Source organism: Filicampus tigris, chromosome 22 (genome assembly GCF_054856515.1).
Source record: "Filicampus tigris isolate MCC_2025a chromosome 22, RoL_Ftig_1.0, whole genome shotgun sequence".
NCBI lineage: Eukaryota > Metazoa > Chordata > Actinopteri > Syngnathiformes > Syngnathidae > Filicampus > Filicampus tigris.
The window spans coordinates 52,152-65,284 of NC_141238.1; the positions used below are offsets into that span (position 1 = coordinate 52,152).

Genomic DNA, 13,133 nt, shown 5'->3' on the forward strand with positions numbered 1-13,133 from the left:
AATTAAGAGCGCCTCCCACGATGAAGGGGGACTTTTCAAGAAGGGAACGCACGTTGGCCATTTCATCATGCCTGACTGTTGCTCGACAAACAAAAAGCTCACAAGAAGACTTTCTTTTATTTGTTTTGATTCTACAAATGCAAATTGTCAAGTTCCAAGTGGGCAACGAACGAGCACACTTGAACGGTTCACGCAGTTTGACACATTTTACTTGTGCTCCATTTTGTAGCGTTGACATCGCTCACTGCACGTGTGAGGTCTCCATGAGGTCAGTGACACGCACGCGACACGCACGCATGCACGCTGGAAAGGTGCAGCTGCTGAGTGTGGTGCATTAGGAGCATCACAGTGTTCATGCAAGTCACCTGCTGAACACACTGGAGTGTGAATCCTCTCCCGCTTTCATCCTTGGACCGCAGATTACAAGGAAGACGCTCACATCCAACGGGAGAGAATCTTGTGAAAGACCTTTCGGAAGTCTGCGTTGAAAGCCGTGTAGATGACGGGGTTGACGGCGCTGTTGACGTATCCCAGCCACGTTACCACGGATACCAGGCTCGGGCTGACCGCGCACCGGCCGCAAAACACTTTGGTGACATGCACGACAAAGAACGGCGTCCAGCAGGCCAGGAAGACTCCTGGAGAGGAAAACAGGAAAAAACAATCAGTGGGACGGACAACAGCTTTGTCTTTTGTACGATGCTGTGATGTACAGCACGTCATACAATCCCCGTCAAATTCTTGCCAATCGACTTTTTCTTTCCACGATGAACGGTATCTTGATCCCAATCCGGGCTCTGGTTTTGAAACTCACCCACGACAACAGGAAGGACCTTCATGGCCTTGCGTTCCCTCCTACTGACCCCGCCGGCCTGGCTTCTTTTCATCACGGCCTCGGGCCGGTTCCGTCGGCCGGCCCGGCCGGCCCGGCCGTCTGACGCGCTGGCCGCCGGACCCGAGCGATCCCGCTTCTCCGCGGCCCTCGCGCCGCAGCCGGAGACGCCTGAGGCCGCGGCGCTCGGCCGGTCCGGCACGACTGGATCCGTGCTCATCGAGGACCCGGTGCGGCGCAGAGCCAGGACGAGCGTCAAGCGGGAGGGACGGCGGCGACTGGGATCCTTCGAGGGAGCGCGAGCGCTCCGCCGCCGCAGGCCCCGAAAGATCCAAAAATAGAGCAGAAGCATGATGGGACACGGCACAAAAAAGGAGCAGACCGACGAGTACAGCACAAAACGATCGTCCTCCAATTTGCACACGCTGGGGTCCCGACCCGGCACTCGGTTCAGTCCGAACATGATGGGACTGGCCACGCCCAGCGACAGGATCCAGGTGGCAGCAATCAGGCCCAGCTGCCTGCCACCGAACCGGTTCTGGTTGTACTTCAGGGGAACCGCAACTGCGATGCACCTAAGACCCAAAACACAGTTGGAGTCGGCCCCCACAACGGCATCGCTCGACACGTTTCCTACCCTTTGGACCATGTCCTCCCGGTGGTGCCGGGACTTGACACGCTTTTTGGGCATTTTACCTGTCCACGCTGATGGCGCACAGGTTGAGGATGGAGGCAGTGCACAACATGACGTCCAAGGTCATGAGCGCATCACACAGCGACGTCCCCAGCGTCCACGTGGCCCCCAAAAACTGCAAAACAAAGCCAGAGCCCATTGGTTCTCTCGGAGCCGATAGGCCGTCGTCCTCGTCGGGACCTCCCAAAGTCACCGACCTCCGAGTAGACGAAGAGCGGCAGTACCAGCAGCGCCAACAGCAGGTCGGCGCCGGCCATGCTGAGAATGAAGTAGTTGGTGGCGGTCTGGAGCGAGCGCGCCGTCAGCACGCTCAGACACACCAGGATGTTGCCCAGGACCACCAGCAGGATCAGGAGGACACCGAGCGCCAGGGCCACGTAGTTGGACACACTCAGGTGGCTCTCGCTATCCGATGCCGCGCGCTCCATCTCCGACTGTGCGCGCGCAGTGCGGGTCCTTCCTTGTCAACCACCAGTCTGAAGCTCCGCCTCCTCTGGCCGGCCACGTTCGGTTGAAGCGCCTGCCTTACGCCTATTTCCTTTTTGCCATCATCTCATCAGCATGACAATGGAACGGACGCCATTGTGTGTTTCTCAAGACTCAAGGCCAGCAAGTCAATTGTTGGCCTGGAAGACGGGAGCCGCCAATTAGCAAACCAAGAAAAGAATGAAGTGGGATCGGGAAAGAAAGGCCCATTCAATGGACTTGAAGTTCTGACAGCACAATGACACTGTAAACAAGAGACATACGCAAATCGAGAAAAAAGTCAAGAAGTGAAAGTGAGACTCACTTGGACATGAAGGACGTGAGCGAGTGCCGCCGCTCCTTCTCTCCTTCTGCTGCCAACAAACTTGCCCTCTTTTTCTTTGGACCCCTTCCTTGTCCTGGCTCTCTGATTGGCTCATCTGCCATCTCTCTCTCTCTCCCTCCCTCCCTCTCCCTCTCCCTCGCTCTCTCTCTCTCTCCCCCTTCGATGGCCATTTGCTAGAAGAGGTCCTCAGATGCTCAGATGCTGTTTCCTGTCATATTCACAAAGCTGCTTCAAAGTGAGTGCTTCAAGCAGCGACATGTGACAAGGCCATTTCTTTTCTTTGCTGGTGAACAGGCTGAAGCCGCTGCTCGTCATCAGCACTTGCTGTCAAATTTTTCAAGCGTTGTACAAATATCAAACAGGATGTCTCTCCAATCATTTTCATGTCTTGCATTTATTTGAATGTTCTTCAACCCACAGTTAATATTTCATAGTGAGTAATTGCTCCTGCTCTATGCAAGGCCCCCATTCACACACACTATAAAGCAAGCACGTGCGCGCGTGCACGCACACACACACACACACACACACACACACACACACACACACACACACACACACACACACACACACACACACACACACACACACACACACACACACACACACACACACACACACACACACACACACACACACACACACACACACACACTTTGGTTCAGATGGACGTGACTTTAGGGTGAAATCAACTTAGCACAGCCTGAATCAATCAATCGCCACGGATCAAGAACAAACGGATGATCACAGCCTTTTCCAACATACAAAGCGTTGCTACGCCAACGAGCAGGACAGCAGAAAAGCTGCGTCGTGCCTGCAGCGACATGCCCGAGACGAGCTCGAGGCCAAAGCCGAAGAGGAGGAAGTCGCCCGGGATCATTTTTTCCCAAACGCGTTCGGGTCGACCGTGGAGCCGCCGGCCGTTTCGTCCCCAGCTTGGAGCCTGGAACCGAGGTCCGAGATGGAGCAGGTGGGCAGGACGCAGCCCACTGAGGAAATGCTGTTGGCGTCAGTCAACACGTCAGACAAACTCCCAAGAACGAACGAAAAGAAGCACACAGAAGTGAGCGGGCAGAAGCAACTTTTCTTTCGACTCACCCATGAACGCCGACGGTGTCGGCGAACGGCAAGTCCAACGTGACCGACTCGGTGTTTGCTGCGTCCTGCGACGTCAGGTTTGTCACGTCATCCGAGGTCAAATCGGGTGTTAGCGCTGGTGTGTCCTGTGACGTCGCGTTGGAAGAATTGCTGAGGAGAAACATCCAAGTTGCAAGTTGTTGCCGCTGAGACTCGCTCGTATCGCATGTGTCCGTCGAGCTTCTCGGACGGGCGGGCCACGGCGGTAACGCGCAAAGGCTGGGCGGAGGCAACGGTTGCTTACTTGGAGACGTCTCACCCATCATCCAAAGGGCTTCTTTCGTTTAAACTTTTGCCGTTAGGTGTGGAGTCTCCCTCTTTCCGCCTCTGATGGGCGTGTCCCCTGCCGATGGTCACAACAGGGTGTTGTCGTTGCTCGGGGTGGCTGCATGGCGAAGGGCCCTCCTGCTTACCAACCGCCGGCCGTTGGCTAGCCTTCTGGCGAAGCAGCTCTTTCGGGCGACTCTCCCCATGGATGGTGAGAGTCCTCTTTGGGGGGCGGGTGTCAGGACATTGCAAGCGACGACTACGGAAGGCAAGACGGAGCAGGCGCTGACTAACTGCGGCCAGGAGCAGGAGAGGCACGACACGCGGGCCTGAAAGGGAGGAGGAATGTTGCCGGTCTTCTACACGGCTGCTTCGTCAGAGAACTCAGGAGAGATTTGGGCCAAACAAAACATGCCGATCCATTTCAAACTCAGTGACGCCCTGGTGGCCTCAACTCGATGACAAAATCGTGAAAAGTCCACTCGTTTGTTGATTTTGCACCGCAGCGCGCAATCGCGTCCGACGCCGACGTAGGAGAGCCCGGCAGCCTTTGCATAACATTGACGAGTGATTTCTTCGGGTCCGGAGTCGGCAGCTCCTTGGCAGCTCCTTGGCAGCTCCTTGGCAGCTCCTTTGCAGCTCCTTTGCAGCTCCTTTGCAGCTCCTTTGCATCCGAATGAGGAGGGCCAGTCCTTTGAGAACGACGACGGCCCCGTTCCCAATAGGGTGGGCCGCTCTTTTGGAAGACGAGGTACCAATCCGGAAAAGCCGTCTCTCAACCGTGTCGGAGGTCTGCGGCATCACCGACGGCCTGCTGACGCAACGCCCCGGCATCCCTCCCGCCACATTCGACTGATTCCGCAAGGAGCCATTTTGCCGCTCGCTGAGCCGTTCCGGAACCCAACAGCACCCTCTTGTGACCACACCAAGGGAATGCACCCATCAGAACAGCGCTGGCCAACCAGTCGGCGGCTCGGAGCCACAATTTGTGTGTGCGTGTGTGTTACTGCAACGAGCCACGTCATACACACGGGCACACAGAAACTGTCCCCGTCCTGTCCCCTCGCTCCCTTCTGCAGGGTTTGACAAACTCCCCTTCTTTGCGTGTTTTTTTTCCCCGTGCAATGTTCCGAGCAGTCGCATGTGAGCGCTCCATCGATTTGGGGAACGACTCCACTTTTCTGCCTGACCTTTCAAAGCGAGCAACTTGTGCCCTTTGGAAATTCTGTGGAATGAACTGAAGCGCTGCTGAAGATTCGAAGCCTTGAAATGCTCTCTTGACGCCAAACATAGACGGCAGTGACAGCAGCCGAGCAAGAAGTCAAAAGTGAGGCTTTTCCCACGCAAGTAGGCCACACCTCCACAAAATGTCATCTCCATTTTCATCATGGAGTTACCTGTAAATAAGTCCGGCCACTCTCCCATCGGGAACGCTTTCTGACGTCAAGGCTGCTCTCAAACAGAATAGTGTTGAAGTTAAGGTGACTGGCCGTCGCGGCAGAGATCGCCCGGCTGCGCAGCGCCACCCACTGGCCCAGCAACGTTCCTTTCCGTGGTGCCCGCCCCTACCCACATGCGCAATCAAAAACGGGGGTGCTAAGGTCAGCGTGAAAAGGGCTTCAAGAGCCGCATGCGGGTTGGCCAGGCCTGCGTGAGAAAAGTCCACAGCCAAAGATTTACAAGTCAACAAGCCTTTTGGATTCAGGGTGAACTAAAGGTCCAGTGACCCCCAGTGGCCCCCAGCCACCCTTTGCGGATGACGCTAAATGTCACATCTTGTATGACATGATCGATTCAGTACCGTACGAGTTTGCGTGTTCCAACTGACCGTGCTGAGTCAGCAAGTGTCTGCTTGGCGTTCTCACGAGACACCAGGCTGCAAGACAATGACCAAATTAGAGGGACAAAGATGTTTTGAAATGATAAGACAGGAAAGTAACTTCTGTCTACCGCTATGACGACAGAATGGGAACTAACTCACTGCGAAGTATTTTGCTTCGGCAGCCGTTGAGTCTCGGCGTCTCTGTGAGAGAAAAAAAAACAAGAAAGAAACAAGTCAGCCCCACAAGTGGCACTCTGAGCGGATGTCCCATCTCGAACGTCTCACCCGGTCAGGCGTTGAGGCGGACGCGCTGAAAGGCACGTCATCACGGTTGCAAACACCAGCAGCCACTTCATAGCTCCACCAGCACGAGTCAACGTGGTCTGTCGTTGGCCCTCCGCCTTTTGTACCCGGTTGGCGGCATCACGTGTTCTTACCATGTCATCGAGCTGCTGCCAGGTCAAAGGTCAGCTGAAGGTCACAGAGTCAATATTTGTTGCTTGAGTTCACGGGAACAACACTGAGCTCTCCGGTGACTGGAAACTTCTTCACATTGCGTTGTGACTCGCTATTCACGGCCAACTCGGACACAGACTGATTGCTTTGTGGCGTTTTCATGCTATTTTTCTGTCTTCGCCACAAAAATGCCACATAATGCGCCAAGTAGCCCAGATGGGATTCGTCTGCATCATGTCAGACCCACCGACGGTGAAATGAGAGCAAAGCCTATCGGGCTGAAAAAATTCAGCAAAGTGACTCAAACTTGAATGCTAATGTACTTCTCAAACACACCAGACAGACATAAGGCACATTCAATTAGGTGAGCAGACAAATGACATGATGCGCTGGGCCAAGTTACGCCAGCTAAAGCTAACATGAGCGCGCGCCCATCGGCAACGGATTTGCACTTATCCCGGGCATAGTCATTTTGGTATCAAAAAGTCGGAAATACGCCGATCGGCGGAAAATTCTTATTGCTGGGCGTCCTGGCGTGAAACACGCCCTGATAATATTTACAAGACAGCAGAAGTTGTCAGTGACAGTGGCAACGCAAGATGGCTGCCCTCTTTGCCAATCCCTGCTCTAGCGGTAGGCTACGCCAAAGGATAACCGAATTAAATACCAAGGAAATTTAGAAACAACCCACCAGTGGCAAGAAAATGAAGGGAGCTAAACATCTAAGCCTTTTCAACAACACGGCTGAAATGAAAATGGACGGAACCTTTTCAAAGAGACTTCATCGTGCAATACAAGTTCTGCTGACGCAAGTTTCTCGCATCAAACTTGAGCATCTTGGCAAAGTCAGTCAACTTTGTTGGTGGACTGTTGCCTGAAATATTGCTGCCGTAAATGATTTGGGGAAACATGACTCAATTTCATTTGAAAAGGGGTTGGAGGCAAAGAAATAGATTACAGATATATACAGTATTACAAAGCGTGGCGCCATCAGCAGGCGCGAAGGACCCGATACAATCTGGACACCCGATCACATCTGGCACACACACTATTGAACATCTTTTTGGAAGATCTTGGTGGAAACTGCAAAACAATGTCATTCGTTTGAATGTGAAGATGTTTGTTACCGTCAAATTTTGTTTTACTTTATGTTTTTAAACACTTAAAGCAATTTTTGTAAAAGATATTTTTGACAAAGCCTTGCAAATGTTCTTTTTCTGTTTATAATGCATCAAGACAATGTTTTCTGAAGAATGCCAGATGTTTTCCTGTTCGAGAATGTATACAAATAAGATTAAAAACAACAACAACAACAAAAAACATCTGGTACTCACACCGCCACCTACTGGACTGACGTGTAGAACGGTAGAAAGGCAGCAAAACAACAACTGTAAAGAACTCCGTAAGTGATCCTGAATTTGGGCTGTTGCTGCAGTAGGGGCGCACAATCACTGCGAATGCCTGAAATGCACGAACGCTACACGACATCCTGGCGAGCATAAAATCTGAACTACACATTGCGTGTCGACTAATGATGTGACTAGCACAAACAAAGCTTGACTTCCTGGTGAGGCTAAAATGCACAATAAAACACATGACGCGAAAAGCAGGAAGGTAGCCTACCTTCCTGTGACAATCATGACAGCGAACGTACTCAGCTGTGCTCAATAGGGCGCGTTCGGGAATACGCTATGATAAGCGCGCACTGCTCACTCCGTGCACTAAAAACGGAGTGCCAGTGCGCGCACGAGGCGCTGCGAGTGGGGACATTCGTGCGCCAAGTAGCCCAGATGGGAGCGGTTCAAGCATGAGCTGCCGATTGCTTTTGAACATTTCGGCTGCGTTCGGAAATTTCTGGGAGCTGAGCGCACTCTGTCTCTCCGAACACAAGCGCACACTCACAGTAGAGTAAATCTCCGAAGGCGCTCGTAGAGACAAATAACCAGTCGAAAGAGCCGTGGCTGGTTGAGGACGTGTTGCACACCCTGGCCATCGCTCCCATTAATAGCATTTTTTGGCGCCATTCAATTAAAGCGAAACTTGTCGAATTCTTGACCGATTTTGACACGGATTGGCTTGTTAGAAACATCAGACGTTAAGTTACTGATACCGGACACTTGCGTCGTTTTATCATCGGGGTTCTCGTGACACATATTTGCTTTTTTTTTTACCCTGAAGTACCGTAACAAACCTCCACCGGGTTTGAATGAACGCGCACAACAGGTAATTAGGACCCTGCCACCACCTTTCACCGGTCAGGTCCGGAGTCGGAGACTGATTACACCACCAGACCGCCAAGTAAGTAGACGATGTGTACTTTATTAAAGGTCTCACAAAACTAAAATCATGACAATTCATAGATGGGTTACCATACAGGGGTGTCCAGCTGCGGTCCTTCGGGGCCAATTTCCTGCCTGTTTTCCAGCTCTCCTTCCTGCAACACACCTGATTGAAATGAGCAGCTCATTAGCAAGCTCTGAAGAAGCTTAATAACGATCACCAGGTGCGTAGCAGCAGGGATAGATGGAAAACAGGCAGGACACTGGCCGTTGAGGACCGACTTTGGACACCCCTGGGTTAAGCGGCGCTATTTCATCGGTTTTAGTGCCATGTAACAGTAAGGTTTGAAATTGGACATTAAATCAATCAAATGTATTTATTTTTGGTTTATATGCCATATTGCATTCATATTAATGATACCTTATGAGATGTATTAGGTATTGGTTATTATATTATTGATATATATATTTCATCCAACATCTGTACAATATACATTACATATACTAAAAGGGACTAGGATGGCCCAATTTTCACCCCCCCCCAAAAACACCTCATGTATCTTTTGAGCAGGAAAATTAAACTTGCAATTGTAATGGTATCAATTTGAAATCACTAATGCCCATTTCAACCTCTGAAAGTATCACGAGAAGCCTTTCTATGCACTCAGAGTGGCCACCAACAGGCCATCCTTTCTTCAAGTAAGCTTTTTCCTTCCTCACACCCAAACCCCCCCCCCCCCCCCCCCCGGAAAAAAAAATTAAACCAGAGTGGCCCCGAGAAAGAAATGAGCTGAATGAATGGAAATATCCACATGAAAGACAAAGGTCAAAACATTGATCAGACTTTGTAATAATTTAAAACACACCACTGTGAATCACATGCCACATTTTCACTTAGCGGGAAACGTCAAACAAGAGACAAACACACTTTGGCTCCCACGACCAGAAAGAGCAAATATTTGAGAGTTGGAGCATTTGTGGTTTTATCGGAAGTCATCGGCCGAGAACATGCCCTTGGCCCGCCGCAGGATGGAGTCCTTGGAAGCGTCGTAGGGATGTTCCTTGGACGGGATCTCCAGCACGGCCGGGATGGACTGCATGTGGGCGTCGATGGCGTGACGGATCATTTCGGCGATGAACTGGTTGATGAGGATGATGCCGATGTCGTTGCGAGCCAGGAAGCTCCTGACACACCAAAAACACAAATCGCCGTCACACACCTAACTGGCCTCTCGCTCGTTTGTTGTAAAAAAATCATTAATAAATATTTTTGAAAAAAAAAAAGAGAGAGATGCACAGCCGTAGCCATGAGCAGGCCTAAGAAAAAAGGCTCCAAACCAGACTGTGGCATTGTGCAGGTCGAGCTCACTGAGCAAAATTGCAACAAGGTAAGTCAGCATTCTACCATGTGAAACAAACACAACGCCACAACGTTTTTGGGGCAGTAATTAACAATCCTAAATCGAGAAGTCGTCGACTAGCTAGTGTTGCTGTCAACGAATCTCTGTAGAAGTTGTTTTGAAAATCTGATATATTGCCCACCTGTAGTGGTTTCACAGTACAGGCTGATGATGTGATATTGCATTTTATAAGGCACACATTTGGGGAAGAAAGTCTTAAGAGTGCGAAACGTTTTCACTTTCTTGTCAGATCTGTGAAGCTATCAACACTGTGAGCGACCACGCCATGAGAAGATCCCTGAGAGAGAAAGTCATCAATGGAGGAACCATTCTATCTTATCATCAGATTATTATTATTTTTTTTTAATAGCTGCAGTCTACCGGGAAGAAGAAACACTGAGGAGCCACCTTGAAAAAAAGACACTGACCGTCATATTTGATTCAACTCCAGATGCTGAGAGATGTGTGCTAAATATCCCTAACCCCTTAATCGTATTTCTGAAAGGGGTCTATATCAATTGATATTGCATGATGAGAGGACTGACATAAGGTGAACGACATCCAACTGCAAACATTAGATTACCTAACGGACGCGAACATAAACGACAAAACCGAAATGCCAATATTGATCGTGTAACTGCACTGTTTCAGCCTCCGATGAAGAAGTTCAACATTTTGGTCGTAATGTCACGGGTTTGGTCAACGGGAAATTCCCCATGACAGCATTTTCGAGGATACGTGAACGATGTTCATTATGACTGAAAACACGATCAAATATCGATCAATAAAAGCACGTAAAAAAAAATGTGACCTCATCACTTCTTTGACACTGTCAGCAGTGTGTGGGACAGCTAACATCACGACCCCCGCCCACCCCAACCGTAAAAAAAAGCATAAAACATACGTGTACTGGCATGTGTGCACATGCTTGCCACATCTAACGAGGCCCCCGAGTTGCATGATTCTGCTTTCTGTTCATGCCGACGACCTCAAAAGCACGTCGCGGTGACCCGATTAAAATGAGGACTAGTCCGTGGCTAAATGCGGCGCTTACTTGAACGTCTCCTCGATTTCGGTGATGCTCGTGTCCTTCTCGACCACCAAGAAGTTCGGTTTCCGGTTCTTGTTGAGTTCGCCGATGCCACCGAGGAGAAACCCGGTGCAAGTGTCTTCGTCGCCGATTACGGCGATCAGCTTCCCGCGGCCGGCCATGGCGAACACAAAGATTGCGAAAAACAGCAGCAAAGTGCTCCCAAAACGACGGATGATCAATCGCAGATCATGTGACAGTCGGCTGACCCGCACTTCCGTTGGCTTGCATTTGAGGTGACGCGTGCGCCCCCTGTTGTTTGGAAGCTGACGCTGAGGCAAGAAACCGAGCAAAGCCTTCAACTTGATTCATGCTTCAATCTCATTTGGAGCAGTTCACATTCGACATTTGTCTAATTATGGGACAAAACTTGAAATAAAATAAATCAGACTCAGCAGAGATGCTGCTCGCTTGGAGATCATAAAATGCATGCTTCCTTTCTTTGCTCCTCACATCTGGAAGGTGGCAACTAAACTCTTCAAGGGACACTTGGATGAGCTTAACATTGGCACTTATACAGAGTAATAGGTTTGCATGTAAAAATGACCATCAGTCGAGTCTTTCCTCCCTGCTGTCTTCGGGGCAGTAGGCGGGGTCCACCGGCCGTGAACTGCTAGACGTCCAATCGCAGATGTAATCAATAAATAAAGATAGATACATGTTTGTAATCTTGTAAATGGTGTTGTTTTGCCATTCACGGTCTGTATCTCCATGGGGTCACCATTGTCGAGTGACGTCACATTGAAGCCGATCGGTGAACTCGGAATTCTTTTTTCTCCAACTTGGCAACTCGGACCTCCCGCGTCAAAGGGGCGTTCTTGTGCACTTTTCCGAGTTGGAAGAGGGAAAAGTCCGACTTCCCATCGTCATCGAATGCATCATAACTGTTGTTTTTTTCCGACGCCCATGAAGCGCTCGCAGTCACGTGAAAAAAAAACGCGGAAGTTGCGACACATCTCGGCGAAGTGTAAATAAGAGGAGGGAGGAGAAAGGATGGTGAGTTTACCAGCCAAAAGTAAATTTTCAGTGGTTAATGGCGACACGTGTAAGTCAAAGTGAGTCGCTGTGCGTCGTTTAATGCCCACTTGGTCCCTTTCTGTCTTTGCAGGCGACTGCGGCGCTGACAGCGGGTCTGGAGCGGATCCCGGACCAGCTCGGCTATCTGGTCATCAGCGAGGACGGCGTTCTGGCGGTGAGTTTTCCGGCATTTTCAGCGACTACTTGACCCTTTTGGCGCTTGAGTTGTTGTCTAAGTGGTCACTGGCGTTCTGGCCGCCATTGGGACACATTGATATGTATTGATCAGAGCTTGGCATTCCGCCTGTGACGGCCATTTTTCTGATGATAGATTCAATTAAAATGTAAAATATACGTACTAAGTGTCGACGGAAGCGCTTTATGTAGTCCTCCATTCGTCTGTAGTCCGTCAGTCTACCTTTCGTGGCGAGCACGGGGGGGGAAACGGTGATTGGAGTGATGGACCAGGCTGTGAACAGGCTTCCAAAGTGCAGTGAGTCACTATTTCTGTTGAAATGTCGTCGGGGGGCGCTAGTGAAAGTTTAGTCGGAATCGCCGACGGACGCCCGTTTAAAATTAGAGGCGGACAGGCCTATAGACGGGTACTATTCCCCCTCCCCCGCAAAAAAGGCGACTGGCCGACGGCGGAAGGGTACCCACGCTGCAGACGGTTGGCGAATAACGGACGCTCAATTTGTAGTAAAATGCCCAGCTCAGGTATTGATTCACTCACGTGCCAGTGAAGTAATTGTTCAAAATGGCAAACGTTCCCAAGTGGACCAGTGACTGAACTGAATGTGAATGTGGTGGATCAGGTGTATGCCATTTCTGGCTATTTGCAGCAGATGCGGCAGCTCCAAAGTTGCTTGACCAGATTCCAGCAATGTCCACTCGGTGAAAGAAAAGGAAGCCATTGCGAGGCTTGTCAATTTATTTTGCATCTGACAGTCTTCAGGTGAGCTGGAAAACGATGAGCACACAGCTGGAGTGATGATGCAGATGGTTCGCACGGCCAGTCGCTTCCGGTTGGCGGGATCGCCAGATGTGCCCTTCAAACGCATGTCAGGTAATATGCACGCACGCGTGCGTGCGCGCTTCCGCTGTGACTAACCTAACATCTTGTCTTCTCTTCAGTCATCTTGGAGGATTTCGTTTTCACTGTGACGGCTTCGGGTCAGAAGGTTTTTGTGGTCAAACGTCTGCACAACCAGCAGGAGCCGATCAGCGTTTAGAGTCGCAAACCCAAAGTGCTGTTCGACTTGGTTCAACTTTTTGCTGCGGGCCCTGTTTGACGATCGATCAATAAAATAAGTGATGTGATCACATGA

At 50.5% G+C, this 13,133-nt stretch overlaps 4 protein-coding genes across 7 annotated transcripts; 1 reads left to right on the forward strand and 3 right to left on the reverse strand.

Annotated features, from left to right (window-relative positions):
- Positions 1-101: 101 nt before the first annotated feature.
- Positions 102-2,437, reverse strand: drd4-rs (dopamine receptor D4 related sequence). Its single transcript, XM_086021655.1, has 5 exons — positions 2,317-2,437; positions 1,724-2,152; positions 1,529-1,641; positions 815-1,407; positions 102-638 (listed from the first exon to the last, which is right to left on the reverse strand). The coding sequence occupies exons 2-5, from the start codon at positions 1,952-1,954 to the stop codon at positions 436-438; spliced, it is 1,140 nt and encodes a 379-aa protein (XP_085877781.1). The 5' UTR covers positions 1,955-2,152; positions 2,317-2,437; the 3' UTR covers positions 102-435.
- A 275-nt stretch (positions 2,438-2,712) lies between these two features.
- LOC147126249 (uncharacterized) lies at positions 2,713-9,027 on the reverse strand. Of its 4 annotated transcripts, none has more exons than XM_086021660.1 (6): positions 8,389-9,027; positions 5,849-6,034; positions 5,723-5,764; positions 5,570-5,617; positions 3,436-3,585; positions 2,713-3,337 (listed from the first exon to the last, which is right to left on the reverse strand). In XM_086021660.1, the coding sequence occupies exons 2-6, from the start codon at positions 6,001-6,003 to the stop codon at positions 3,214-3,216; spliced, it is 519 nt and encodes a 172-aa protein (XP_085877786.1). In that variant the 5' UTR covers positions 6,004-6,034; positions 8,389-9,027; the 3' UTR covers positions 2,713-3,213. The 4 variants fall into 4 exon arrangements, with proteins under 4 accessions (XP_085877786.1, XP_085877783.1, XP_085877784.1 ...); XM_086021657.1 differs by having other exon boundaries at positions 3,436-3,693; XM_086021658.1 differs by lacking the exon at positions 8,389-9,027 and adding an exon at positions 7,643-7,728 and having other exon boundaries at positions 3,436-3,693.
- Positions 9,028-9,127: 100 nt separating this feature from the next.
- Positions 9,128-11,019, reverse strand: atp6v1f (ATPase H+ transporting V1 subunit F). The gene is made up of 2 exons (XM_086021663.1): positions 10,753-11,019; positions 9,128-9,483 (listed from the first exon to the last, which is right to left on the reverse strand). The coding sequence occupies exons 1-2, from the start codon at positions 10,908-10,910 to the stop codon at positions 9,282-9,284; spliced, it is 360 nt and encodes a 119-aa protein (XP_085877789.1). The 5' UTR covers positions 10,911-11,019; the 3' UTR covers positions 9,128-9,281.
- A 606-nt stretch (positions 11,020-11,625) lies between these two features.
- On the forward strand, positions 11,626-13,133 carry lamtor4 (late endosomal/lysosomal adaptor, MAPK and MTOR activator 4). The gene is made up of 4 exons (XM_086021662.1): positions 11,626-11,784; positions 11,897-11,980; positions 12,754-12,871; positions 12,940-13,133. Exons 1-4 carry the CDS (start codon positions 11,782-11,784, stop codon positions 13,035-13,037), a joined length of 303 nt encoding a protein of 100 aa, XP_085877788.1. The 5' UTR covers positions 11,626-11,781; the 3' UTR covers positions 13,038-13,133.

Excerpts from the sequence above, each read along its gene's own strand:
- drd4-rs (XM_086021655.1), bottom strand. The coding sequence starts at position 1,954 with ATGGAGCGCGCGGCATCGGATAGCGAGAGCCACCTGAGTGTGTCCAAC. Across the intron at positions 1,642-1,723 it reads CGCTCTTCGTCTACTCGGAG|TTTTTGGGGGCCACGTGGAC; the intron begins GTCGGTGACTTT and ends TTTGTTTTGCAG. Across the intron at positions 639-814 it reads GGTCCTTCCTGTTGTCGTGG|GAGTCTTCCTGGCCTGCTGG; the intron begins GTGAGTTTCAAA and ends TTTCCTCTCCAG.
- LOC147126249 (XM_086021657.1), bottom strand. The coding sequence starts at position 6,003 with ATGGTAAGAACACGTGATGCCGCCAACCGGGTACAAAAGGCGGAGGGC. Across the intron at positions 5,765-5,848 it reads CCGCCTCAACGCCTGACCGG|AGACGCCGAGACTCAACGGC; the intron begins GTGAGACGTTCG and ends TTTCTCTCACAG. Across the intron at positions 5,618-5,722 it reads CCGAAGCAAAATACTTCGCA|CCTGGTGTCTCGTGAGAACG; the intron begins GTGAGTTAGTTC and ends ATTGTCTTGCAG.
- atp6v1f (XM_086021663.1), bottom strand. The coding sequence starts at position 10,910 with ATGGCCGGCCGCGGGAAGCTGATCGCCGTAATCGGCGACGAAGACACT. Across the intron at positions 9,484-10,752 it reads GAAATCGAGGAGACGTTCAA|GAGCTTCCTGGCTCGCAACG; the intron begins GTAAGCGCCGCA and ends TTGGTGTGTCAG.
- lamtor4 (XM_086021662.1), top strand. Across the intron at positions 11,981-12,753 it reads GCGAGGACGGCGTTCTGGCG|TCTTCAGGTGAGCTGGAAAA; the intron begins GTGAGTTTTCCG and ends TGCATCTGACAG. Across the intron at positions 12,872-12,939 it reads GCCCTTCAAACGCATGTCAG|TCATCTTGGAGGATTTCGTT; the intron begins GTAATATGCACG and ends TCTTCTCTTCAG.